Below are 26,605 nucleotides of genomic sequence, written 5' to 3'. Positions count from 1 at the left end.
TATAGAAAGGCTGTACCTTGGTACAGTCAGTTTCTTGGAGTAAATATATACAGAGCCATACTTCAGTTTCTTTTTTACTCAGTCCTCAGTCATACCTGTGTCTGAGATTTTTCTTAAATGCCATGCTTAGGTTTCTTTCTTTTTAGTCAATCCTCTGTTTTCACAATGTCCTCTTGGTTAAGAATTACTTGAATATTTATGGCAACACAGGAAACAAATTTGTATGGACTACCATTTTTCTAGTGATGGAATGACTGTGATACGTTTGCTTTTTTCTTTATTGTGCATTTATGCTCTTACAAGCTAGACTATAGGACATGGTGATAAAGCAGAAGTATAATTACAGTGACATTAGAATGTGATGTCTAAAGACTACTATGTACAGGTTCAACTTCTTCTCATTGTATGCATATATGGAGCTTATAATACATGATTTGTCTTTTTCCATGAGGAATTTGTACACAGAAAAGTAGTGAAGCGATAAAAAGCCTGGCGAGCCCTATGCACGTCTGTAGCCGCCATGCATCAGACACTGATGCCTGCGAATGATTGATTGATAAAAAGCCAGTCTTCTATCTCTGTAGTTCATAGTATCAAATTTGACTCTTGAAACTGTACTGGGGGTGGTCTATAATCGTTACAAATTACTGATCATTCAAAAATGACTGTGGGCTAATTGTAATTGAAGAAATAAGACGGCCTACATTTAGAATTTTAACTAAGTGCATCATAATTTATGTATAATGTTGTTTATTCAAAACCATAGCAACTGTTGACCTTTAACATGTTGACGTAAGGCAAACAATGCTGGTGAGAAGTAACGTTTTAGGTGTACTGTGTGAATTTGAAAGTGGTAAAAAGTACAATCATTTACTTCACAATCAAAAAAGGAAGTTGTAAAACAATTTATTTGACGTCATTAGCCTGAAAGGCTATTCGATTTCCAAAGTTTAGAAGTTGTGAAATTGTGAAATTGTGGAGAATATTGGTTTAAAAGTACGCTCGTTGAGATTCACCATACATACATAAAGAGCCTTTGCTTTTTTTCGTTAGTTACAACATAAAATGACATTTGTATACTTGAGTATTTTGCTAAATGAATCACGTTTCTTAATCATTGAAAAGTTTGCCACATCAGTTCATTTTATTGGTTCTGGAACATTTTTAGCAAAAGAAATTAGCAAATTAAAGGTCATGATTAAAACATGGCAGTGAGAAAGATATGCATCAGACCATTCTGAGATCCCAAAACTGTGGGTATGAAGCCCGAGAACCAACATATTCAATAGGCGTTGCTGCAGCAGAAAATAAATATCGTTGTAGACATTTGACAATTTCAATAAATTGTTGGATACACGCATTCTGTGTTCCATGAAAGTTTTATTCTAAACAATATGATTCTGTGAAATTATCTTGCTCCATGATGTACTCCTCATGATACGTCATTTTGACGCAAACAAGTACATAATGGTAACAGGATCTTGGGGCCAGTTGTGCTGTTTGTTTTGATCTCAGCAATAAACCCTATAGCAAAATCACCCGGAAACCCAGACTTGAGGAGGGGGTTCTCGCTAGAATTTACATGTATCCATCCGGTACTTGTCAACATATGTAGTGGGTTCGTAAGGCGTTAGACCAGCTTGTTTGGCCCAGAACCCTGAATCCTTGGAAAAGGCACTTTACAAGACTTTCCTCACTCGACCCAGGTGTAAAAATGGGTATCTGACTTTGGTTGGGGAGGTGAAAGGCGGATCTATCTATCTATCTATCTATCTATCTATCTATCTATCTATCTATCTATCTATCTATCTATCTATCTATCTATCTATCTATCTATCTATACACTTAACTATCTATACACTTAGTATCTACTTCCCATCTGTTATCTCTAGATCTATATCTACATAGCATTCAGACGACAGTATCCAGTTTCCCTTGGACGCGGGAATCATTACCAGCCTTCTGTTCCTGCTGGTACTGGGACGACTGACCGACGTCCCTACCGGAAATGACGTCCTTACCGGAAGTGACTTCCCTACCGAAAGTGTGCAATATGTGTGAGCACAAAAAACAAACAAATAAATAAATAAACAAAAAAATAATGTAGAGGGCGCCGCAATTCTTGGTTCTGATAAAATTGATTGACTGATTCAATTCTAATATAATATTTTACAAGAGAATTATGATTGATATTTTACTTTCAGCAAAAAATATGATCATGCAGGTATAGGTATCCTACTGCATCTGTATCTATATAGCTGGTATAGCCACTCTTCACCAGCTTTGCATGCACGCTTAGCTGGATAAATGCACGAAACAACCTGTCACACCTGACTTTTGCAGCAAGTGTTCTTTAAATCTACCCAGCAAAGATGGCGCTATTGTACTTATTGGACACAGAACGTATTTGCATTAATGTGTACAATATCTGCGAAACACTGCGATTTCCAATTAAGTTATCTTGTATAGAAACCGATAATGTAACATTCCGGGCGCGGCCATTGTGTATGCGCATTTGCATTTTGGGTATGTGCTGCCGTTTACCAGGCAGATTATGTTTGAATCCATAAGCCATTTCGCGCTGCTCATAATTAGACTCTACCAGTCTCCACGGGTCGCTGGGAAAATAGTAGAAATTGGCCAAATAGGAGATAACAATATGGAGATAAGGTCAAACCTTATCTCCATAGCCGACTCCCTTCATACAGTTGACTCTATTTGGCCAATTTCTACTATTTTCCCAGCGACCCGTGGAGACTGGTAGAGTCTAGCTCATAATCATCAAGTCCCTGACTTATGCTACGCTCTCATTTGCACCGGTACCAGTAGGGGGAGTAGTCCCGGCCAGGCCCCGAAGACACAAATATGTCCCGGTGGGCTGCTGGACACCGGCAGGATACCTCTCGGTGTTCTTACGATTAGCTTACGGTGCCTATTTGTTACCGGGTCCCGCTTTGATTTTAACTCCATGTTAAAAACTTCCAGGGCCCCGGCCATGCCCCAAAATAGCCCGGGAGCCACAGGGTGCCCCACGGGGCCACGTAGGGGCTTGAAAGTGAAAAAAAAAAACAGCCCATTAATTTCCTGGCAGAGCCCCCTTTCAACTGTGACCTACATGTAAGACTAAGCGGTTACTGTAAGAAGACGCAAACTTACCTTCTTTGGGGGACGACGTCGATATCGTCTTCTCCGGATGACGAGTCATAGTAACATCGGTCACTTTAGTGGCGGAAGAGACGGGAGTTTGTAATGTCAGTCAATTGCACGACAATTGTACACGGTACAATGTATGGCAACAACTATTACACATTTGCATGGTACAAAATAGAGGTATAGAATAAACATACTGTCTTAATTACTAATACAAGAAGGCTTTGATAAAATAGTACATGTACAACCGAGTTCAGCTAATCATTAGTTTCGGTATTTTTTAATGACAAAGCAGTCTTTTATATATTTGTATTTGTTTGCATTGTGGGGGTTGCTGCATCTGAAGATATATTCAAATCATCTATTTACTGTATCTTAGATGGCACCCACTGCTTAGGTGATCTCCGTATGCTCTGTTGCAATTTCAGTAAAAAAGATTTAAGAAAGAAATGCAAAACAATGTACCGGTGTGATAGGGCAGCTATCTGCTCACGAAGTTCGTCGACGCGTCGTTTTAGTTCTTGAATTTCTTCCGACCTGAAGAGGAAAATAAATGCGTAAGAAAAGAAAAACAAACATTATGCTTATGATGTTCACCAACATTGGTCGGTGGGAAGAATAGACAGAAAAAGGGGGCAAAGGATAAAAAGGCCAAAATCTTCCCCACCAACCTCTACCTCTGCTTGGAGAGTACGAAACTTGCCTTTCGGATAAAACATTCACCCCTTTCGTTCCAAAATTACAAACTTTCTGACGTCACATTGATAAAAATGTATTTTGGGAAGCATAGAATAACAGATCGAAGAACTAAAAATCAACATCTTCCGGTCCCAAACAATGAGTTCAACGGGACAAAAAATAAAGCTGGAGACAGCCAGCGTTTGGATTCGCACGACGATCGTATGGCAATTCTGACCGAATCCTTGAAAATTGGAATACCAACTTTTCGTCGCTGCTCTTTTGTTTCTCCTTCAAGATGTAGTTGTCGGCGCCAAGCTTCTGGAAGATCCGCTGACGTTGCACTTCTGAGGTATCGAAAATTAAGAAGGCGTCAGACAGTAAAAGTTTTAAAGATAGGTGGGTGGTACATGCAAATGATATTGCTTCTGTTCGTAGGGCATGAAATCTATCTGCATCTTTGTTCAGTCAACGGTCGTACACAGAGGGTCTTCGTGTAACAGGGTTTACAAGCAATACGTTGTAATCTAGCTGTTCCTCGTACATTCTGAGACGTCTCGAGTAATGTCCTGTGCTGCTGTGGTACTCAGTCGCTCCTTATATATACTGATAATGACGTGGTTGCGTCTTATCCAATCAGTGTGCGGTGAGGAAAGAGCGAGATATTTAACCTGGAATTGCCGAGTGTGCATCAGAAGACAGTGTCTGTCTGCCTCTTCTTCCAGACACCAGTCGTTCTGGTTGTCTGCGGCTGTTTGTATTCTTATCTTTCATTTTTATGCCTTGTGTATATATGTTGTAGTGGTGGCGCTAATATAGGTTTCTCAACTTGAGAGCGTCTTCACTACGTCTATAATCTCTTCTCACTTCTCAAAAAAGAAATTGAGAAAGGTGCAACATATATAACCTGGAATTGCCGCGTGTGTGCCAGACGTCTGTCTGCCTCTTCGTCCAAACGCCAGTCGTTTGGGTTGTCTGCGACTGTCCTTACGGGACGCAGCTGTCCACACGGCCCGCACCAGTCTCCCGGTCAGCGGCAGCAGAGTGAGCGGCGGCGCCCCCCACGGCCTGCCCACGTACTCGTGTATGAGGGAGTACCGGTGGAACTTCCAGAACTGTTCCGCTGTGCCCTGGATACTCTGGAATGTGTAACTGGGGAATATGATAATAATAATGATAATGGTTTATTGGTCAGGAATCACCCGTGCGATGGCAGCCAGCTGTGCTGAATTACTGCAGGGTTTACAATCACACAGTACAGTACACAACAGATACTTATTTGCTCCACACTTGCACTTTGTGGAAAATTTTAGAGTGGAACATTGTGGAACATTTTAGAGTGTTAGATACTCTATCGATGGTATTTGTGGTATGCTGCCGTGCTATCTTTTTTGTCGTAGAATTATATCGAGCAAGTTGTAGCAGAACACAAGGTTAAACGTGTGTATGACTCCCCACGCCCGGCCCACGTACTCGTGTATGAGGGAGTACCGGTGGAACTTCCAGAACTGCTCCACTGTGTCCTAAATGCTGAATGCTCTGGAACGTGTAACTGATAAGGATTTGGGGTGTTAGATAGCGACTTTCACCAATAAAGTTATCTTGTATCTGATTTGGAGCCGAAACTGAGAATGTGACATTCGAGGCGCGGCCATATTGTTTGGTACAACTTCGCAAACTTGCCGCAATTAGGCGCATTCCAGTAGGATACCCGCCTTACTTACTTGAACATGGCGATGAGCAGGTTGATGAGCAGCACGTTGGTGACCAGCACGTAGGCGGCCTGGAGGATGGACACTAACCAGGGCCCTGCAACAACCATACAGACATGCCGTCAGCATCTACACTCTCACTAACCAACTATCAACAACCTAGCAACCAGCCTGGAGGATGGACACTAACCAGGCCCTGTAGCAACAGAAGTCCTCATCTACACTCTGACTACAGCGCGTAGGGACTGTAACTCACGTGATCTTGATTTTCATATCAATCAAAACAGTTTTAATATCAATGAGATATCACTACAGTATTAGAAAGCCGCTAGGGGCTCATTATCGAAATTGACCTTTGTCTTCCCGACCCTGCTCCAAGTTATGCTGCCCACACACACACACACACACACACACACACACATACACACACACACACACACACATACACACACACACACACACACACACACACACACACACACACACACACACACACACACACACACACACACACACGCTCTCACAGAAAAACGGCACCTTAAATATAACCTTCTTGGCGAAGGTAATAACGATGACATGATAGCAACGGACACTGGAGGTAACAAATCACCGGCTACATGTCCCTCGGGGTCCGTCAGCAGCTGCGCGTACATGAGCCAGTAGGGAACCCGAACCACGTCCACAAACAGCTTCCAGCTCAGCGGGCTGTTTGGTGAGAGTAGCGCCAGCCGCACGACTCCGAACGCCAGGACGAACACAACCATCAAACTCAGGAAGATCAAGAGGTCCTGAAGCTGGAGGACACAATGGAGGAGTTAGTAGACGGTAGGAAAATGGCGCGTTACTAGTGTTATGACGGTTAAGGCGTGTAGGAAAGCATACATGTATTTGTCTACAAACATGAAGGCTTTTTTAAGCAAGCATGCTGTCAGCGTATCTTGGGATGTGTTTTGGAGGGACTTCTTTATCCTTCCCACTTAAGGTACTTGCATCGAAGGGAAATATTATCCCACTGCAATACAAAGACGCTAATCGCTGACAGAACAACTCAGACCATTTTCAAAATGTATGAATGTTGGCTCAATGTACGGTACTCAAATCTACCCCTTACCATTTCTCGGATCATGATGATCTTCGGTCCTATTTTCTCGTGGACGTAGAACATCTGCAGCGGGCGGTAAAACGCCAGGATGAGCGCGCAGGAGTACACCACCTTCACGGCCGCCATGCCGCCGCCCCCCAGCCCGCAGTGCAGGCCGAAGGCCAGGAAGAAGGTGACCAAGATGGCGGCGTCCATGCGGTTCCAAACGTCGCTCTGCCAGACCTGAAGCTTTCGTAACCAGCTGCGCGCGTCCTGGGACACGATCTGTAAGGAATGGAAAAGGAGCGGTTTGATTTTTATTATATTATTTTATTATAGATTTATCTACCTTCAGCTACATTTGGAATTTGATTCTAGTCCAGATCAATCTTAAATTGCGTCCAAACACCAGCTAGCCTGGTTGCCATCTTTTCAGGGTAGTGATTATTAGTAATCGGATGGCACCCAGGCTAGCTAAGGCTATAACAGAGTCAATGTAGTATTCATCGAGGGGAATTAAGGAGAGAAACAAGTTTGCCCCAAAAGCTCTGATTGGCCCATCAACCTTCATTGAACATCCTGAGGAAAACCAGTAAAATCTGTTCCATGATGTTACATACCAACAGAGATGAACTTCAATGACAATCACCTGTCTGATCTCGTCCAGTAGCTGCACACCCATCACCGCTGCCAGGAACCATTCCGAAGGGCTGATGATGTCATTCAGGAGGTCGGTCAGCAGAAACAGGCTAAAGAGCATCAGGAACACGACGTAGAACATCTGTTTAACAAAAAGTCAAAACGGTAAGTTAGCATCCGGATAGAGTGAGGACATCGATGGCAAGTCAGGTGATTCTAATTAGTTTGGGTCCAAACAACCTAACCATTACCCAAACACAACAATCTAAATTGTACGAATATTCAATATATCACACTGACCAAATGTACAACTTCAATGCATCTTTATGTACAATGAATCGTGAGGTATGAACGCTCATGTTGATTCCTAGAGACACTGGACTCACAGGTTCAGTAAATCCGGACGAAAGATGAAGATGATGTTGATTCCGATAACTTAGGCAATCGCGCTCACTTAAGGACTCCGGGTAGTTCGTACGTACCACGGTGTAGTAGAACTTGGTAATAGGTGCGGTCTGGTAGTGGTATATGGCTCGGAGATACCTCCTGATACCACAAGAGTGCGCATGCGCGGGAGAACAGCCGACCGTCCGAACGGTCCTTCTGACGTCATCGGTGAAGGTGATGGTGAAGACAGTGACGGGAAAAAAGATCAGTGAAAGGATTACCTGACGGAAAAGGAAAAAGTGTAAATTCTAGCTAGAAAACCTTTCTAACATGTAAGCTGAAAACTTAACGGATGCAAAAATGGCTTGCCGGGTAAAAACTGTGTGTGGTTCAAATTAGTTTTTCACTGGGAAACCCCGGTTCAATCCTGGGTCAGGACATCTCGGTCGGGTCTGCATGCGTCTTTCGTATAAGGGACGTAAAATGGGGGTTCCGTGTTCGAGGACGTGCCTCGAGCACGTCAAAGAGGGAGGGTTAGCAACCCGTCCTTGTAGAAATATATCCTGATACTGAAACAGCAAGAAAACTGGCTACCCTATGTGCCACTACGGTCTACAAGGTACTAGGTACTGCAAGGGTCTGAACGAGCGGACGAATAAATGATGGGGCCCACTTTCTGATATCCATGAATGCGACAATACTTAACGTTTGGGACTGCATTGAAAGCATTGCCACCTAGCTGCAGTGCAAAGTGAACCAGCCATTATTGCTCTGAAAAAGGTGACAGACGGTCATCGAAACGTCGGCTGTTTTGTTACTCCTTTGTCATGAAAAGATACTATATTCATGGTAAATTTTCTGTTTTGAACCAGCCGATGGTCCAGTAAAAGTGTCAAAGAAAGTTGAAGCGTGGAGTCCCACCTTCCAGAGCGGAGTGAACCACTCCATGTGGCCGAACCACACCCTGTTGAGGTTGGTCTGGCAGGCGGCGTGGCTCATGAACGCCATGTGCTTGCCGGAGTTGGCGATAGCCATGCAGGAGCCCTCTCCCCAGCGGGGCTGCGGCCGCGTCAGGAGCCCGAGGGTCCGCCGAGGGTCCAGCCGGTAACACTCGTCCATCACTCCAGCGGCGTCCTTCTCCAGCTGACTGCAGTTTTCACACCAGAAAATTGGGATTTTCAATTAAATCAACTCAAAAATCTACTAGCCTGGAATCCAAACCTTTTATAGCTCCCGAGTCTCCGCAAGTATTCGGGACTCGGGAGGACACTCGGGAGCTATAATAGGTTTGGATTCCAGGCTACAAACCTACACCACTTTTTTTCTGACATCTCAAGCTATCTGCCAGATAAATATCACGACCGTAAACATGTCCAGGACAAAGGGTACGAAAACGAAAACCAGTGGCGTCCGTCTCCAGCTACAGTTTTCATACCAGGAAAATTGGGATTTTCAATTAATTCAACTCACAAACCTATACTGCTTTTTCCTTACATCTCAAGCTATCTGCCACAAAAAGTCAAGACTGTAAGCATGTCCAGGATTAAAGATACGAGAGCAAAATTTGCCACTGCAATACCAAGAAACGCCACCAGGCCTATACTTTACCTTTACCTCCCCACCCAAGTCCTACCAACATACAAAATATTATGATAAGCCATCCATAGCTACTTCAGTTATGCTGGTCGGCCTATGCTAAAACACAAACAGACACACACAGCCAAACACAGACACCGCCATGTACACAGAAGTAATTCAACTAGCTACTGCTCGTCTGAACTAATGAATACACAACTTACTCAGCGAGACTCTCATGGTGCTTGTGCTCGTCCAGTTGTCCCTCAGCCTTGGACAGAGAAGACAGTTCTTTCAGCATCTTGCTGGCTGTAAGCGCCGTGGCTGATGCGAAGAAAACATAGGATAGTCACGAATTTGGGGGAAATCTTCGTTAATTTTACCTGCTTGTATCACAGGGTAAGAGCATAACCCGTTGGGCAACACCCTAATGTATACATATGATATGATATATATTACGGTGGCACTGAGGCCTTGTGGTCAGGGTTGTTGACGCAGAACCTGGAGGTACTGAGTTCGAATCTCTGACAGGCCCTGATGTTGTGCCCTGAAAAGGCACTTTACATCTATTTCCTCAGTCACCTATTTCCTCACTCGACTAAAAATGAGTACCTAGCTTAGGTTAGGGACATTCCTCGGATAGAACGGTAAATGCAGTGCCTGTGTTTGAGGGGAGCCACACCTCAAGCATGTAAAAGAACCCACCACAAGATAAGAGAGGGTACTTCCCGGTGTGAGTGGATCAAATGAAATCTGCCCCTTGCAGCTTGTACTGTTCAGTCCAAACCTGGTGTGTTACACCATGCGACGGTTTACCGGGTATGCAATACAAACGAAACAGATACAAACACAGTATATCGTTTATCTAGATCTGGATCAAATTCTGTGGATCCTGGGGCCCGAGTTCACGACTACAGCTCGGACATGCCGGATTGCATTCGTCATTTCGGATGGTGACGTTAAGCCGGCGGCCCCCTGTATGAGGGAGTTTCCGGCATAAGCCTCAAATGTCAAACCTCCGCACTTATCGAGAAATGTAGGGGTGACCCAGTGTGCTTGGCCAAAAACGCGAGTCGTGGCGAAGCCGTCACCTCAACTGAGGTTGACTGCTTTACTGACGTACTTTATAACATATACAGTTACCAATCTGGTCGGTTCCTCTTCTCCACAGCAAGCGGGCTGTCGCTTTTCTCGTCGTCAGGACAGACCAGATGAACAGGTCCCTCTCAGGCACGCCATCTTCATCATCATCATCATCATCATCGTCATTGTCATCATCATCATCACTATCGTTCCTGGAGCCGTCTCCTGTCATTCTGTCGGGGCAACAACGTCATGTGATAATATCAGTAACATTTGAACGTCGTTTTACATAAAAGTCTATCAGGATACAGAGTAGTACCTATGAAAAAGTAGGTCCACCTCAACCATGGTTCAATTACACGTCAAGACAAGGTGCATGTACACGGGTACGCACCGTGCATTCTACTGTGCAACAGAAAAAACTGATCCCTTCTCTCACTCAGGCCGTCAGGAAACGAACATGGAGTAGCGATCACTGCAAGGGTCTACACAACCGCCACATTCTCATGAAGACTAACTTTCGTCTACCTCAATAAATAATATCCACGTTTGCCTATAAGTACAGAAGAAACTGTCCAGTTGTGAACTCCTACACGTCTCTTTTTAAATGATTTCTGAAAAAAGGTTCCCAATACCTAATCTCCAAGCAGATCTATAGGTTGCATAAAGACCGTATCAAACTGGCAGAGGAAGTACGTTTCGCAACTTTAGATTGCATTACAAGCTCCTTCTTCCAGTTGGATACGGTCTTTGCAATCTATTGGGTCTGGTTGGAGACTACCCAATACCTTCCCCAAAAATCATTATGTCGTTACCATGCAAACGATGCCCTGATTTAATCCCCGAGCACAAACCTCAGCATTGTTTTCATCTGACTTTCCAGAAGCCGGTTACAGATGACGTCATCCACGTCAGCCAGGTCCAGCAGGTCTGTGTGCTGCTCTGGATGCCGACTGTTCATTTCTTCCTCGATCAGTCTGTTCAGCGTCGTCGAGCTTCCGTCATCGCCTCTTCCGTACACAGCCTTTCGGTATAAACCATTTGATACGATTGAATAAAGGATTTTTAAACTAATACGCACTACAAATTGAGAAGCTACAAATTTGATACGAGGTTAGCACGAAAGTCCATCCTTCTAATTATATTTTACATAGTACTGAAATCTAATAATTCAAGTGACCCATCACCTAGATCACGTGACTTCAAAGATACGTGACGTCAGCCATTGGTCATAAGTGCTAGGCAGTCTGTACCGTCAGACCCTTGTCCATAATCACAGACCATGTGAAGAAGACATTGAAACTCATCCCAATCACCAGCGTATGAAAGCTTTGAAATTCCGTAAAAATGCATAGCGATAGTACTAGTAACCCTTCCCCTGGGTTGGAAAATGGAATAGTCCAAACGCAATGTCCACGTTCGATAGAAACTGTGACAGGTCTTAATTGACCTGAGATGCTTATAAGTCATGACATCATAGCAGAATAATTGGCAGAAGTGGAGGCTTGCGATTAGTCCACACAGTCTGGCTAGATCATAATCTATAATAACAGCTCACTTTGCTGTACAGTTCCGTGAGCCTCTTTTGGGTGAGGAATGTCGCCAGGTGCATCCCGTTGTCCAGGAGCATCTCTACAACCTCAGCGTTATCCTGCAGCAGCGCCATGACCATATATGGGTCTTTGTTCACACTCTGCAAGAAAAGAACGCTGGTGATGTTATACAGGAGACTAGACCTCGGTGAAAACTTTATTTGAAGATGAATTGAGTTGAAAGGTAAGCAGCGAACTATGCAGCGACAAACACACCTGTGCGAACTTTGCGTGCATGCCTTCGATTCACGTCAGATTTGGTATTGTCTCGAGCAAGTGAGAAGTTTTACCTTTGATATATCGCAATGCACTGGTTTTAAAAGCATTATGCCTGTTGTGAGCTAGTATAAAATAAGATTTTTGGGATTTGTTTTATGCACAGGATATCTACTTCTAACAAGTGTCAGCGTCACTAGAGTGCAACAAACAGAGCTCTCTGCATGTGAGCGTTTTGGAAACAAAACTCATCAAAGTGATGCCGACCTGCAGTTTCCGTATCCGGTTCCGGGTGAAGATTTCGTCCTGCCAGGCGACGCCGCTCGTGTTCCAGTCCAGCGCCAGGTCCAGCTGGTCTTCCGGTGACGCAATTTCCGCTTCCGGGGGAAGTAAAGGAGTCTGTTAGTGCATTGATTTCATTGAGCTCATGAGAAAACACAATGAGGTCCCCCAGACCACATTTAAATAACCAAGAACCCTTGATATATTCATCTGGAAGATCGCAGACGATGATATACTAGTATCATTTTCTTCCTTTTTCTGTTGGCAGGTCTCATTATGTCAGTTTGATTTTGAAACTTTAACCAATGTAGCCCAGGAAGCCAAACGAAGAATTAAAGAAAAGAATGGAAATAATGTTTTCCCCTCTCATATTTCTGATACTTGTCCTAGCACTGTTTCTTCGAACGTTTTCACATTTGTGCCTTCTGCCATCATTGTCGAACTGCACATGTCTCTACTATTCTATGTCCTTAACGTACTACAGTATTCAATGTCCGAACTGGACATGTCCCTATAGCTACTGTCCTATGTTCGAACTGGACATGTCCCTACCGCCATATCTCCCACCTACCCTTCAGGAGTGCCCGCAGCAAACCCTCGTCAATGTCCATGGCGTCAGACTCATTGAGACGGACAACTGTCACCTGGGTGGATCCGGATGTTGATGATTAGAACATTTTTCAAAAATACATGTTCACATCCACTTTTGTTTAATGTATAGCGATTGTCCTGATGGTCGTAATAGGACAAAACTCTATAGGGGCATCAAGTACAAGTTCAATGAATGAAAAAGGTACAATCGATCGTGACTCAGTGGAGGGCTATGTTGACAATAGCCATCGCTTGCAGTCATATTCAGACGCATACATGTCGAGTGAGCCCCAATGGTCTTCATGGACAGATACATTGTCATTATAATCTTCAAACAAACGTTTAGGGACAAAATCGTGACCGTTTCTAACTGGACCCCAAGATCTGACCACTAGGGCCGGGAGCTCCAGAGCTAGATGGCTTGGACTGTTAGGAAACAGGACACATCAGAATGTCACAATTTTTCCATCCCACCTCTGACTGAAGAGTAGGGTTGCTTATCACAAGACATCTTAGAGATTAGAGTACGACCTTCTGAAGATGTCTCACCAGGTTCCTGTTCTCCTCCTTCAGGATGCTGTTAAGATGTCTCATGAGGCTGATGACGTAAGGAGGGACGTGTGCACCTTCCCACTTCAGGTCCAGGGCTGACCTCAGTTTCTCCTCGACGTCCTCCAGCTTCAAGAGCTCACTGGGGAAAATCATCAAGGAAGGAAAGTTTAATAATTCATTAAATCAAATCATCATCAGATCCAAAAGCGTCTTGGATACATTTATCTGGCAGGGCGGAATCCTGTTTCTCGTCGACGTCCTCAAGCTTCAAGTGCTCACTGAGAAAAATCATAAATGAAGGAAAGTAGAATGATTCATTCAATCAAATCTCCATTAGATCCCAAAACGCTGCTAACTCCAGCTCCGCAAGTCAAAATCTGAAAGTTGTTCCCCTTTGATGTTCTCAAGGCACCTCCTCAAAAACGGGACCCGCATATATTCTACGGCCCTTCCGAAATACGTGTGCAGCCCCAACCACAATGTCCTGACCGAGCATTGAACAGGGCTATCCCAGTTAGCAACTTGTAGGAACCAGCAGCTCTATCATGAAGCTGCTAACATTAGAGCTATGGGAACAAGCGATGTGTGTGCTTGATAAACGAACACTGCTAAGGCAAAATTAGACTAATTCGTAATAGATTCGCACTTCTTTATTTTCTTCCGAGCAGCCAAAGCGATGACGTCCGCCGCGCCCCCACTTCCGTCCAAGATGACGACAGGAATTCCTTTCTTTAAGGCTTTCTTGGTGCTCTTTAAAGTGGTGGAGCCGCCTTCTATCAGCATCAGCACCACGGGAATCGTCCGGCCTGCATTTGATAAAGAAATATATACCATTAGGCTCGCACCAGAGCCTTTATTCTTTGTGTCCCGAGCGAAGAGGGTAAAGAGTTGGCAGAGCTTGGCTAGTATGTTGCCGAATCCGGAACAACTATCGTAATTTCATCGAACGAAATGAGCAAATTGATAAGACACCCACCCCATTTAGTAAACTGTAAATCTAGTAAGCAATGCCAAAGGATAGGGAACAACTCTAGCATCGAGATATATCGATTCTGGAACATTTCAGAAATGTCATTCTTGAGATAATCTTGCCCAAGGTAAATGCAACCTATGGGCCAAGTCACATTGTCATTGGTCGTACGTATCCGGATCGTCGTACGATTGTAAACTGAAGTTATTCTTGGGACGGTCATACGTATGTCGGACAGTAGTCAGTCGTTACGGAAATCCTGTCTTAGATCATTGTTGGTGGTCGGTTCTCTTTGCAGACTGCTTGAAAAGTCTACGACATCAAAATCACACCGAAACGAATAGCATCAATAGCCTGCGTCAACTGCTTTTTGTTGCGGTTGGTTGTCACAGTCTGCTTAAAAGTGACATTAAAATCATACAACGACCTACCACCACACCGTATAGCACCTTTAGCGCCCTGTCCTATGGTCTGCTGGCCGATGTGCTGCTCCAACCGTGTCCGCACCTCAACGTCGGACCAGCCGGCAGTCTCCACGGTCCCGTCGTCCACCAGGATGAAGTGTGTGTGGTTCAGGTCCAGAGGGGCAGTCTCGTTCTGCAGTCGGTACCTCGCGGGAAACTTCCCGATCCCCTGAAAAGAGGCACCGAAAATTAATAGCATCTTTCGCAGACCTTCTTGGTGCGGGCGGCGTTTGTTTTTTAGGGAGCGCTAAACTGCAATTTTTTCAACTTGTTCTCAAAATGCCGGGGCCAACGATCTTCCCGGCATTAGAGAACCCCGTAGCCTTTAATTTGTTTAAAATTGCAAATCAGCGCTCCCCCAATGATAAACGCAGTCGTTTTATGTTTTATCTATCTCCTATCCGAGACGTATGTTTTAAACCACATCCTTCCCTACGATGACTATCTTGCCAACCTTTTTCAGGTGTCTATATTGGTTGGACCAAAGCTATTGGGAAGGTAAACTTATGAAGAGCTCCGTTCATATGTAGACTGCTTATAAACTGTTCTGTCTTACAGAATCACCTTCTGTCCCTTTAGTCTGTGCCTGTTGGGCACGTTGCCCCAGGTGGTCATCCCCATCACGTTGCCAAACTGCGGCCTGCTCAGTCAGTCGGGCTAGGCTAATGCATGATTGAGCTGGATGTTTCTGACTTAGGGCGAAGAGATGTTGCTTCAGGGCCAATATTATTTCAGTGCCCAGAAGTGGTCCATGTGGACTTGCACTGAGCTAACCCGTTAACAAGAAAAAAGAATCACCTTCTGTCCCTTCAGCCTGTGCCTGTTGGGCACGTTGCCCCAGGTGGTGATGCCGACCACGTTGCCAAACTGAGGCCTGCCGAGTCAGTAGAGCTTGCCTGAGCAAGAGATGTTGCTTCAACGAGCGTTAGTTCAGTGCCCAGAAGTGGTCCATGACCTTGCACAGGGCAAACTCGTTAACAAGAAGAAAAACTCACCTTCTGTCCTTTAAGCCTGTGCCTGTTGGGCACGTTGCCCCAGGTAGTGATGCCGACCACGTTGCCAAACTGAGGCCTGCTGAGTCAGTCGAGATTGCCTGAGCTTGATGATTCTGACTTAGGGCGAAGAGATGTTGCTTCAGTGCGCGTTATTAGTTCAGTGTCCAGAAGTGGTCCATGTGGCTTTGCACAGGGCAAACTCGTTAACAAGAAGAAAAACTCACCTTCTGCCCCTTCAGCCTGTGCCTGTTGGGCACGTTGCCCCAGGTGGTGATGCCGACCACGTTGCCAAACTGAGGCCTGCCGAGTCAGTAGAGCTTGCCTGAGCAAGAGATGTTGCTTCAACGAGCGTTAGTTCAGTGCCCAGAAGTGGTCCATGACCTTGCACAGGGCAAACTCGTTAACAAGAAGAAAAACTCACCTTCTGTCCTTTAAGCCTGTGCCTGTTGGGCACGTTGCCCCAGGTAGTGATGCCGACCACGTTGCCAAACTGAGGCCTGCTGAGTCAGTCGAGATTGCCTGAGCTTGATGATTCTGACTTAGGGCGAAGAGATGTTGCTTCAGTGCGCGTTATTAGTTCAGTGTCCAGAAGTGGTCCATGTGGCTTTGCACAGGGCAAACTCGTTAACAAGAAGAAAAACTCACCTTCTGCCCCTTCAGCCTGTGCCTGTTGGGCACGTTGCCCCAGGTGGTGATGCCCACCACGTTGACGGCGGGCTGCCCGGAGTCAGCCAGGCAGTTCGCCCCTCCCCAGATCGCTTCTCCCACGTACTTGGACACGCCGCGGTGTAAGCCAGTGGTGAAGACCCACGCTCCTGACAGGGCCAAACCAAGGGTCATCTCTATTCACCAACCAACCAACCAACCAACCAACCAACCAACCAACCAACCAACCAACCAATCAATCAATCAATCAATCAATAACCTTTATTTTAACTGGAAAATACCCTGTCGGCCTTGGCCGCTCTACCAAGAGGTCCAGTTCGAGAGGGAGGTCACGGAAACACAAATGTATAATAAATGAGACAATTTGCAAGCGTATGTGCAATCGCATTACTTGAAGCATTAACATGACGTTGCAGCTGGTAAGGATTTATGTAACCCGGCGGGTTAATGTTAATGGAGGTTATATATTTTATTTCATTTTATTTTATTTTATTCACATAACATTTAATGAGCATTGGACAAGAAGCATATCTGCTTATGATGGGCTTCTGCTCATAAAATACAGAAAATACCGATGACGGTCAGAGATAACAAAAGAAACTAATAATTACAACGTAACATATAACTCAGGTTAACAGCAGATGACAAGACAAGCTAAGTCAACATCATATCATTATATCAAGCGCGGCGTATTGTTATGGCCCACCTACCAGTGCTAAGAGCTGCATTGGCCAGCCCCTTGTTGACTTTCTTAAGCCGCTCCTTCAAGACGAACTTGGCGTCTCCGCCGACCACGGAGATAATCAGGTTCGGGGGCTTCATGTCCCAGCATGACGTCATCAACTCCCACAGGACCTCAGGGTCAATGTCATTTGTCACTCGCACGTACTGGAAAAGAAAGAAAAACGTTGTGACAATTTCTTTTTAAGTATGAGTTACACAAAACCCATTAGTTATATCTGTTTCTTAATTAAAGCCACTTGTTTGGTCTGCGTATGTGCAAGTACTGACTTAGAGCTTAAAAGTAGGTAAGAAAAAACAGTCATCCTCAATTGAGGTAAAGCATGATGCTTTTTCAAGTAGCTAGTGGCAGTGCAATACGGCTTCGTCACGGCTTGCGTTTTTGGCCAAGCACACCGGGTCACCCCTACTCTTCTCGATAAGTGTGTTGGGTTCTTTTATGTGCAGAGGTTTGAGGCTTGAGGCTTAAGCTTATGCCTGAAGCTCCCTCATACACGGGGCCGCCGGCTTTACGTCACCATCCGAAATGACCAATTTGCAACATACCGGTGACGCCTGCCCGTAGCCACGGAACCTGAGTTCCCCGAATGACCCGTCCACCACCCCACTGTCACGGTACCGGCTTACAAAGGCCCTCAGCTTCTGCAGATGGACAAACAGGACATGTTATGACATTTCTTGTGACGGATGTGGTCCTTTGCCAGATTTAAGTAGAATAACTGGGCGGCATTCGGGTGGTAAGTTAGCGCACTATATAAACAAAGCTACGAACACAATTTATATGGAGTCATATATATTCATCCGTACGCACCTTGGTGAGTGCTGTCTTCTATATACTCCTCACAACATTTGAAACAACTGTGGAATCAGTGCTGTATCCAAAAAATGCAATACTTCGCACAATAACTCACCGTAGAAGCGCCATAATCGTTATCGGTCGTCACTGTCAGAGGCAGCTCCTGCAGTGGAACATGACAGTCAGAGTAACTCTTGAGTGAAGGAAAAAATTAAATTTGAGGTACGAGTATTCGCTAGTCAACTAGAACGTGTCCTAAACGTAACCCCCCCCCCCCCACCGGGTAATACTTGGGTCACAATTCAAACCCGGGGCCCTGCCGGACAGCTTGTTGGAACAAAAACTATGATATAAAAGACAACGAAACACACAAGTCATTCATTTCCATACGTTATGTATATTCTTCATATGCATCCTTTGTTCTTTGTTTTCTCAAACAGCCCGGTCGGGCCCCGACTTGGAAATGTGACCCTAGCGTAACACCGTATTAAAACAGTTGATCTAAAGTGATATACTAATGCAACATCAGTAATCCCCTCACCTCAGATATCCGGGTGTTCAATACATTCTTGAAAAGCCTTCGACATGCATGCGAAAACGACGAGATCAAACGCGTACGGAAAACGCATTGTGTGATAAGTAAATGGAACGTAACTTATGGACATTGTTATTAGATAAAAATGGTAAGTCCAAATTACCATAATAACTTCCACAATAAAAATTCATTATTTACCTCTTCGGTCTTGAGACGTTTTCTGCTGTTCATCATTGATTATCTGGCGTCTTCTGTAGCTTGTAAAGGCCCTTAACATCTTTGTTGTCTCATTCTTGGACAACTTAAGATTTGATTGTCCTGAAGGAAGAAAGGTCGCGTTTCCGGTTACCCGTCCGACCATAGCCTTCTTTTTTGATCGACCGCCGTTTAGTATTTACCACAGAAACTAAAATATATAGCCATTAGAAGCCTTAACGTTAACTGTGCCCGGCACTAGTCTCTACCAGACTAACTACGTCGGCTAATTCTAGGAAGAAGAATTTGCCAGGGGGAGTTTGGCCGCCATTGGGTTTCATTTCCTGGCTGCACAAGGCCAGGGGAAAATGTTACCTTTACCGTGGGCTCTCTCTCTACTGGCCAGGTATTAAACCGATTTTTGCTAAATTATACTATCCATGACACTTTAGGAAGGCCTGCTTGCCGGACGCTAACCTTGCAGTGGCTGTTCAGAAGATACAAACAGAAACACACAAACCTTTAACAAGTGGTGACCTTCGACCCACAGCTGAGAGAGAAACCTGTTGGACGGGTGGAGTAGAAGTCACGCCTAGATAGAGTTGTGTACTATAAAGCTAGGCAGGGTTCTGCCGGTCTAACGCCATGGGAAGTTTGTTTATCCATGCACGCTGTCGTCCTTTCTGTTTGTTTCTATCCAAGCGTATTTACTTAACTTGTTAAGAAAACAGATGCGTCACTCACTTAGAATGTTTTATTGTTTTACAGCTGCTTTCAGCTACTATAGGAGTGGTCAATGCAAATGTTTATAAACAAGCAAAGAAGCAAATAAACGTGAATTGTACGCTTGTAAATTGCAGACATGAACCTTCGACCTAGGAGGTTAAAAATACCGCCTTGCTTCGACGATCACAAGACATTCCAAAATTGTGGACGCTTGTTGCTAGTTTGCAGATTTGTTTTAAGGGGCAGCGGGGTTGAAGTTAAAGTACACCAGAAACACACATTATCTTCAGGAAGAAGTAATAGCAATTTACAGAAAAATGGTTTTATTTAATTAATAGTTCAGTCAGTATCCCAGTCTAACATTGAGACTGTCTTGATTACATTTTCCTTGTACAATTGGCTGTCATAGAATATGTATACAATTTGTATCTATATAGCCGGTACAACCGCCATAAGGCGTAACACACCAGCTTCGCAGGCACGCGGCGCGATAGCAGCTGGTTACAATGTACTTTGTAAGACATTGTTGACTGTTTCTCGTTTAAGAGGGTTAAGATTTTCTGGGAGCGCATGCCCCCCTCCATTGGGTGCACCCATGGACCATTCGTGATGCTGCTAATTCCATAGGAATGTGCATCAATTTACAGTTAAGTGTTCCCAATCTCCTGAATTTACCGTTAAATGTTGCTGACTCTGCTGAATTAAGCGTTAAGCATTGCCAGGAAACCCTCTTTTCAGAGGTTTTTCGCCAACCCAAAAAGGGTAAATATATGCTTGCATCTTATTTTTTTCAATTCACCGACATTTTGGCGATCAGCAAATTTATCCGAAGGTTGTTTACAATGGCTGGGTCGTCACACTGCAGGTGAAACTAGGCGTTCAAAGTCACTTCGCGGCCCAGCATTTAAACAGAATACTCCTGAGTGGACTTTGACCGAATCAACTCCGAGTCAAATCAATAAACCTGCATGTAAACCCAGGATGTTGGCCTTGAAGATGAGGAACTTCGATCTGTCATGTGCGACAGGAACTTGTGGAAACACTTGTGTCACCTCTAAAAAGAGGATGAACTGAACTGAACTGAACTGTAAACCCAGCCAGTGGAAGTTGGCTTTAAAGACTAGCGAGAGTGTCCCTGAGCTGGTGGGCACTATGCATGGTGGAGTGGTAAAGTACATGTACATATTGTACAATCTGTAGCAAGTTCTAAATTCATCAACCTTCTGATTTGACTGAAGGTTGTTGAAAGTGTGCTGTTGGCTTTATAAACTATAGACTAGCGAGAGTGTCCCTAAGTTGGTCAGCACTGTGCATGGCGGAGTGGTACCAGAAGTTGTAGACTCACGGCTTCATTTTCTCGGCCACAGCTAGCACGGTGCAGAAGTCCCCCTCCAGTTTGAGTGACAGCAACATTTAACAGTCAGTTATATCCCTCTATACAGCTTTCAATCCCTTCCTCCTTCCTTCTCCCAATCTGCATCACCCTTTCTCCCTCCTTTGTCCATCCATCCCTAGGTGATGATGATGCTCACTCCCTTCCTCCCTATACCTCATATCTTTGTCCTTCCTCATCTCTCCATCATTGCTTCTCATTCTCCTTCCTTTATCAATGAAGTTCTTTTGACAACGGCTTTAAAGACTAGCGAGAGTGTCTCTGAGCTGAGGTGATGATGATGATCACTCCCTTCCTCCCTATTTCCTTTCATACCTCATATTTTTCTCCTTCCTCATCTCTCCATCATTGCTTCTCATTCTCCTTCCTTTATCAATAAAGTTCTTTTAACAACGGCTTTAAAGACTAGCGAGAGTGTCTCTGAGCTGGTCGGCGCTGTGCATGGCGGAGTGGTACCAGAAGTTGTAGACTCCCGGCTTCATTTTCTCGGCAGTGGCCAGGACGGTGCAGAAGTCCCCCTCCAGCTTGAGCGACAGGTCGTTCCTGATCCTCTTCAGACTGGAGATCTTCAGGGGCTGCTGGCCTCTCTCCCTGGGAAGGCACAGGGAAATAGAACAGTATTGTCAATGTACTTCTATCATGCCTTGCCTCTGTATCTGTCTACCTAGGCCAATACATAATATACTACTATGCAAAACAGAAGCCGACGGCTATGCCATGATGTGAAACGTATCGTTCCATTATCTTGTGTATCGAGTAATGATATAAGATTAGTACACTAGTATAAATACTAAAATAGTCTGTAGTTGTTAAAATTCCACGTTATTTGCCGTACATTGTACCTGATGCAATTGTTGTGCAATAAACTTGACTTGACTTGACTTGTCAATTGAAAAAGAATGTTAGGTAGTCCCATTGCATTGCATTGCTGTTAATCGCCTGTGTTTAGGGCACGGTATTGGAAGTCAGAACCCAACCCTCTCCTTCCACTGCCTTTTACCTCCCTAACAGAAGTCAGGTACGATTTTTACACCTGGGTGGAGTCAGGAAAGTGGTGTAAATTACTTTTCCCATCCCAACGACACAACGTCTAGCATGGAATGCCAGGAATTGAACCTGTGACCTCTTGATCTTGTGTCTGCTAGTCTTGCCACATGGCCATTCGATGCCAACAGCATCGCCAATTAGTACAAAGTTAAAACTCAAGTGTCACTAACCACTTGGCCAAGAGCGTGATTCATGAGAATCAACAAACTGGGTAGCCTGGAGATAGAAAACATCAGTGTAGGATGGGGATCGGAAGAGCTAAGATTAATACTAACGTTTCCGTTTCCAGGTATTTGATGAGCGCGAGGGCCTTCCGCTCCAACATCCGACAGAAGTTCTCGATGTACACCTCACGTACGCCACAGGACGGATGGAGTTGGAACACCTGGGAGATACAAGGAAAACATGCATGGGTGGAGATAGGTCTACAACACCTTGGCTTGGTTTTTATCATAGACACTACAAGGTGGAACCCTCAAGAAATTCAGTGTAAGATCCATGAAACCATCACTTACCTCAGCCAGAAATGTTTGAACAAAGGACTCATCTGTATCCACAAGCTCAAATATACTCCTATAAAAACAGAAAAAAGATGCAGATATGAGGGGCAATAGTTACCATTAATTGTATCAGTTAATCACTATGTCAGTAATGCACAAATAGGGAGATAAAGATTTATGCAGTTATAATGATGAAGATGACCTTAGTCCCTTAAGATGGCAAGGTGGTCTTGTGTTTAGGTTGTTGATTCTATAGGTTCTGGGTTCCAATCCCTGGCAGACCCCAATGCTGTGCCCTTCGGAAAGACACTTTAAAACCTATTTCCTCATTCCACTTGGGTGAAAATGAGCAACTAGTTATACATGTTAGAGGCACTTATCAAGAGGTCCTGTGTATGCGGAGAGCCTCAGCTCAAACACATTAAAGAACCCATCACACTTATTGAAAAGAGTAGGGGTCCTCCGGTGTGAGTGGATCAAACCTTACACTCTTACGCAGCTTTAACTTACTATACAAAACTGATTTGCAACTCCCGTAGTCAGTTTACGGTCTACAAACAAACAAACAAACAGGTTGCCTCACATGTCCGGTAGCGGACTCTCCTCGGCATCCGCGTACATCTGTAACGTGAGGATCTCGTGTCTCCGGGCGGAGTGTACATGGAACGGCGGCGTCTGTCGCACCTCTGCGTTGGTCAGGTTGATGAGGGAGGTCGGGTAGCGACTGGTCAGCACGTCAAACATCGGCAGGTCCAGTCCTGCACTCTTCTTGTCCTGTCATGAAGACATTGGTTGATAAAAAGAGTCAGTTATATGGCTTTAAAACATTCAATCCCTCCCTCCCTCCCGCCCTCCTTCCTTCCTCCTCCATCACGCACTCCTCATCACTTCTTCTCCCTTCCGCCTTGGTCCATCCATTATTGTTTCTCACTCTCCTTTTTCTCCACCAACCCCTCCTCTCCTTATCACTCCCTTTCTCCCTCCCTCCTCAATCCTAAGCTTCTACAGCCTTCCCTCCTTCTGTCATTATTTTTTCCTTTCTCCATAAGTAAGTACTCTCTTTTTCCCTTCCTCTTCCATCCCTCAATCCATCTATCATTACTCACTCTTCCTCTGTCCTATCCACACACGTACCTCTATGATTCCCTGCAGAAAGAGGTCGGGTTCATACAGGTGAGGAGTTGTGCTTCTCACACAGGCACGTGATCTCTGTCTCTCTGTGGGACTTAGGAAGGCAGCCAGGGTGTGGATCACCTAGGGGAGGGGGAAATGTGACATTCTTTACTGCTACATAAATATCATCACCATCATCATCAATGTCATCATCATCATCACCATCATCATCACATCATCATCATCATCATCATCCCCATCATCATCACATCATCCATCATCACTATCATCATCACCATCATCACCATCATCACCAGCAGTAGCAGCATCATAATCATTATCATCATCATCATCACCTCCATAATCATCTTTGTTCATTGGATAATATTTGTTGTGATTGAGTATAAAAAGAAAATGATGTTTTTGGTGTAATCTGTGTCACAAGCGCAAGCACAAGTCACACTGCTCATACTGTAGACCTACCATGTTGATGATTTTGTCCGACTTGCCGTACACAACTGAACAACCGAGTGTCTGAAGATGAGAGATGATGGCCCTGCGGAAACAAAAACAGTTTCTCAACATCAGAGGTGACTCCTCATCCTTGCATATTCATTTCTAGGATAATCAAGCTTAAAGAAATGACTTTTGATCACCTTTTGCTATTTGCTAAAAAAAAGAGATCCTTTCACATTTCATTTGTATGCTGTTTCATCTCTCAAATGTATAAAACTAAAGCAGAGTCAATGTCACAATGCAATACTTATTTCATGGTAGGGAGAAAATGGTGGTTTTAAGTTTGTGGTAAAGAGGTTACTGCAAAAACTGCCGTACTGAAATGAGCATACACAATACCTTCTGAGGAAACCCTCTTCCACCATCCTCTCTTTGCCTGATGCAAACACGGACTCAGACAGCTGGAAGTCAATGGGAATGTGATTTTAAGCGTACTTCTCATTCCTACTAAATGTCTGTTGCAGTTAGTTCATTCGTTAAGACCCTTGTAGTGCAAGTTTCCTTGTACATGTAGTGCAACATCCCCACTATAGGTTACACAAAGTCATTAACAAAACTCTGATTGGTTTTGAGGTACACATGCAGTCCTCTTTTGACAGCATGATCTATCCACAGTACGCTGCTTCTGAAAAACCTTACATACCATAATTAATTAACGATGTAAGAACCAAATTTCTAAATGGAGACAGGTGCAAATTAATTATTCTGCGGAGAGGCAAATAATCAGGAGTAGACTACTAGTAGTAGACTGAGCAGTACAGTATACCCAAACCTATTACAGCTCCCAAGAATCCTCTGTCCCCTTGCGCAGAGGACAGAAGAGACTCAAGAGCTTTAATCGATTTGGATACCAGGCTAGTAGACTAGATATGTATAGTAAAAAGAAACAATACGTACATCCATGGAAGGGTTGAGAGAGTCCTTTTGTAGAGACAACATGAGATGGACAAACTGCTGTAGACTGTCAGACAGGGACATGATGACATCACCACCATCCTAAACAGGCACAAGAAAAATACATCAAACTTTTTTTTTCACCTGCAATGTTTTGAATGAGAATCTGATTAATCAATGGAACATTGACAGAAGTACTCTACAATGCAACAATATGATATTCAATTCCATTTCCTGTCATTTCTTTTTAATCACTTAAGTTCAAAACAACAAAAAAGTTTAAACCCCTTGTCTAGTTTGCATACTTTCACACACAGATTTTTCATGTGCACCAAAACCCTTTTCATGGAAATGACCAAACCTTACCAGAGTTTCTAGGTCCAGCTGAAGTTGCATGATAATCTTTGTCAGTCTGGCCCCACACAGGTCGTGCCATGGGAGGTACAACTTTAACTTCGACGACGGCAAAATAACCGACAACGCGTAAACGCTACTCCCCGCCTTTGCCTTTCCAGTAAAGATAAAGGAACTGGCGATAATGTTCTTGTCGGGCAGGATGTAGAATTTCGAGTCTACGCTTCCCGCAGTTTCTTCCTCCCCACATCGACAAATCTCGCCTGACAGCGTGTGGTTGGAAATGTACGGTACGATGCCGGTCGGTGAGGGTTCCTGGCACTGTGTACGCCATACGTGCTGCGTCCTGGGGCCGAGGATGTTGTCCCAGACGGAGAGCACGACGGCTTGTATGATGGAGTTCTCAGTGTCAGGGATGTTGGACTCTGGTGGCAGGGGGCTGAGGGGAGAGAGGCTGTCCTCGGGGGACTTTTGGCTTGACTCTGGAGATGACATGACTGTTGATGTTGTCGCATAAACCCTTTAAGAGCCTACAGTAAAATTGTTGCACGTTAGAAGAAGGGCAGAAGCATACAGTAAGTCAACTGTCACCAAACCAAGTCTGATATATCAAAGTGTACTTCGTCGATGAAGGTAAGACTAAAGAAAAGGTTCAAGTCTACTACTTTTTTCACTTTTCAGTTAATAGACGACTCAATGCCACCTGACGTGTATAAAAGTTAAATAAAGGCAATTACTAAACAAGAAATGCTTTGGGAAAAATACCCCCCCCCCCCAGACACACACATACACACATTCATATTGCACAGATAGACAAAGAGTGGAGACACACGAAGTACACAAAGAATGCACACTGACATGCACACACACTCACACACACACAGGCACGCACACAGGCACGCACACACAGGCAAACACACACACACACATAACATACAAAAGTTACATTATCATATGCATACACATACAAAGAAGTCTGCTGCAGAGAAGAGAAGCCACAGGAAAGCTGCTGCTGCCCAGTCTGCACCTACACAGGGCTTTACATGCCCGGCCTGCAGCAGAGTGTGCGGATCCAGGATTGGGCTACACAGCCACAGAAGAGCCTGCAGAGGAGGACAACCTTCCCAGTAATCTTCGAGAGCGAAGAAGCTGCCATCACACA

The 26,605-nt window shown here is 44.5% G+C and overlaps 5 protein-coding genes and 1 long non-coding RNA gene across 6 annotated transcripts; all 6 read right to left on the bottom strand.

The window, feature by feature from the left end:
* Positions 1 to 260: 260 nt before the first annotated feature.
* Positions 261 to 964, bottom strand: LOC136444846 (uncharacterized). The gene is made up of 2 exons (XR_010757337.1): positions 566 to 964; positions 261 to 489 (listed from the first exon to the last, which is right to left on the bottom strand). It is a non-coding gene; the product is annotated as an uncharacterized lncRNA (long non-coding RNA).
* A 153-nt stretch (positions 965 to 1,117) lies between these two features.
* LOC136445098 (transient receptor potential cation channel subfamily M member 5-like) lies at positions 1,118 to 5,650 on the bottom strand. Its single transcript, XM_066442959.1, has 6 exons — positions 5,553 to 5,650; positions 4,736 to 4,980; positions 4,094 to 4,175; positions 3,616 to 3,687; positions 3,157 to 3,219; positions 1,118 to 2,035 (listed from the first exon to the last, which is right to left on the bottom strand). The coding sequence occupies exons 1-6, from the start codon at positions 5,648 to 5,650 to the stop codon at positions 1,912 to 1,914; spliced, it is 684 nt and encodes a 227-aa protein (XP_066299056.1). The 3' UTR covers positions 1,118 to 1,911.
* A 75-nt stretch (positions 5,651 to 5,725) lies between these two features.
* Positions 5,726 to 10,624, bottom strand: LOC136445097 (transient receptor potential cation channel subfamily M member 2-like). The gene is made up of 8 exons (XM_066442958.1): positions 10,366 to 10,624; positions 9,447 to 9,546; positions 8,569 to 8,794; positions 7,743 to 7,928; positions 7,271 to 7,402; positions 6,652 to 6,906; positions 6,151 to 6,334; positions 5,726 to 5,736 (listed from the first exon to the last, which is right to left on the bottom strand). Exons 1-8 carry the CDS (start codon positions 10,535 to 10,537, stop codon positions 5,726 to 5,728), a joined length of 1,266 nt encoding a protein of 421 aa, XP_066299055.1. The 5' UTR covers positions 10,538 to 10,624.
* A 500-nt stretch (positions 10,625 to 11,124) lies between these two features.
* LOC136445096 (transient receptor potential cation channel subfamily M member-like 2) lies at positions 11,125 to 12,953 on the bottom strand. Its single transcript, XM_066442957.1, has 4 exons — positions 12,948 to 12,953; positions 12,381 to 12,512; positions 11,864 to 11,998; positions 11,125 to 11,329 (listed from the first exon to the last, which is right to left on the bottom strand). Exons 1-4 carry the CDS (start codon positions 12,951 to 12,953, stop codon positions 11,141 to 11,143), a joined length of 462 nt encoding a protein of 153 aa, XP_066299054.1. The 3' UTR covers positions 11,125 to 11,140.
* A 1,209-nt stretch (positions 12,954 to 14,162) lies between these two features.
* Positions 14,163 to 19,799, bottom strand: LOC136445095 (transient receptor potential cation channel subfamily M member-like 2). The gene is made up of 8 exons (XM_066442955.1): positions 19,421 to 19,799; positions 18,904 to 19,023; positions 18,286 to 18,333; positions 17,921 to 18,016; positions 17,344 to 17,521; positions 16,613 to 16,782; positions 14,940 to 15,141; positions 14,163 to 14,344 (listed from the first exon to the last, which is right to left on the bottom strand). The coding sequence occupies exons 2-8, from the start codon at positions 18,937 to 18,939 to the stop codon at positions 14,163 to 14,165; spliced, it is 912 nt and encodes a 303-aa protein (XP_066299052.1). The 5' UTR covers positions 18,940 to 19,023; positions 19,421 to 19,799.
* A 129-nt stretch (positions 19,800 to 19,928) lies between these two features.
* On the bottom strand, positions 19,929 to 25,970 carry LOC136444757 (guanine nucleotide exchange factor C9orf72-like). Its single transcript, XM_066442483.1, has 9 exons — positions 25,456 to 25,970; positions 25,093 to 25,191; positions 24,535 to 24,596; positions 24,163 to 24,235; positions 23,701 to 23,820; positions 23,150 to 23,340; positions 22,582 to 22,639; positions 22,342 to 22,451; positions 19,929 to 21,610 (listed from the first exon to the last, which is right to left on the bottom strand). Exons 1-9 carry the CDS (start codon positions 25,936 to 25,938, stop codon positions 21,418 to 21,420), a joined length of 1,389 nt encoding a protein of 462 aa, XP_066298580.1. The 5' UTR covers positions 25,939 to 25,970; the 3' UTR covers positions 19,929 to 21,417.
* Positions 25,971 to 26,605: the final 635 nt, after the last annotated feature.

Source organism: Branchiostoma lanceolatum, chromosome 11 (genome assembly GCF_035083965.1).
Source record: "Branchiostoma lanceolatum isolate klBraLanc5 chromosome 11, klBraLanc5.hap2, whole genome shotgun sequence".
In the NCBI taxonomy this organism is placed as follows: domain Eukaryota; kingdom Metazoa; phylum Chordata; class Leptocardii; order Amphioxiformes; family Branchiostomatidae; genus Branchiostoma; species Branchiostoma lanceolatum.
This window is presented reverse-complemented; position numbering and strand designations above follow the sequence as displayed.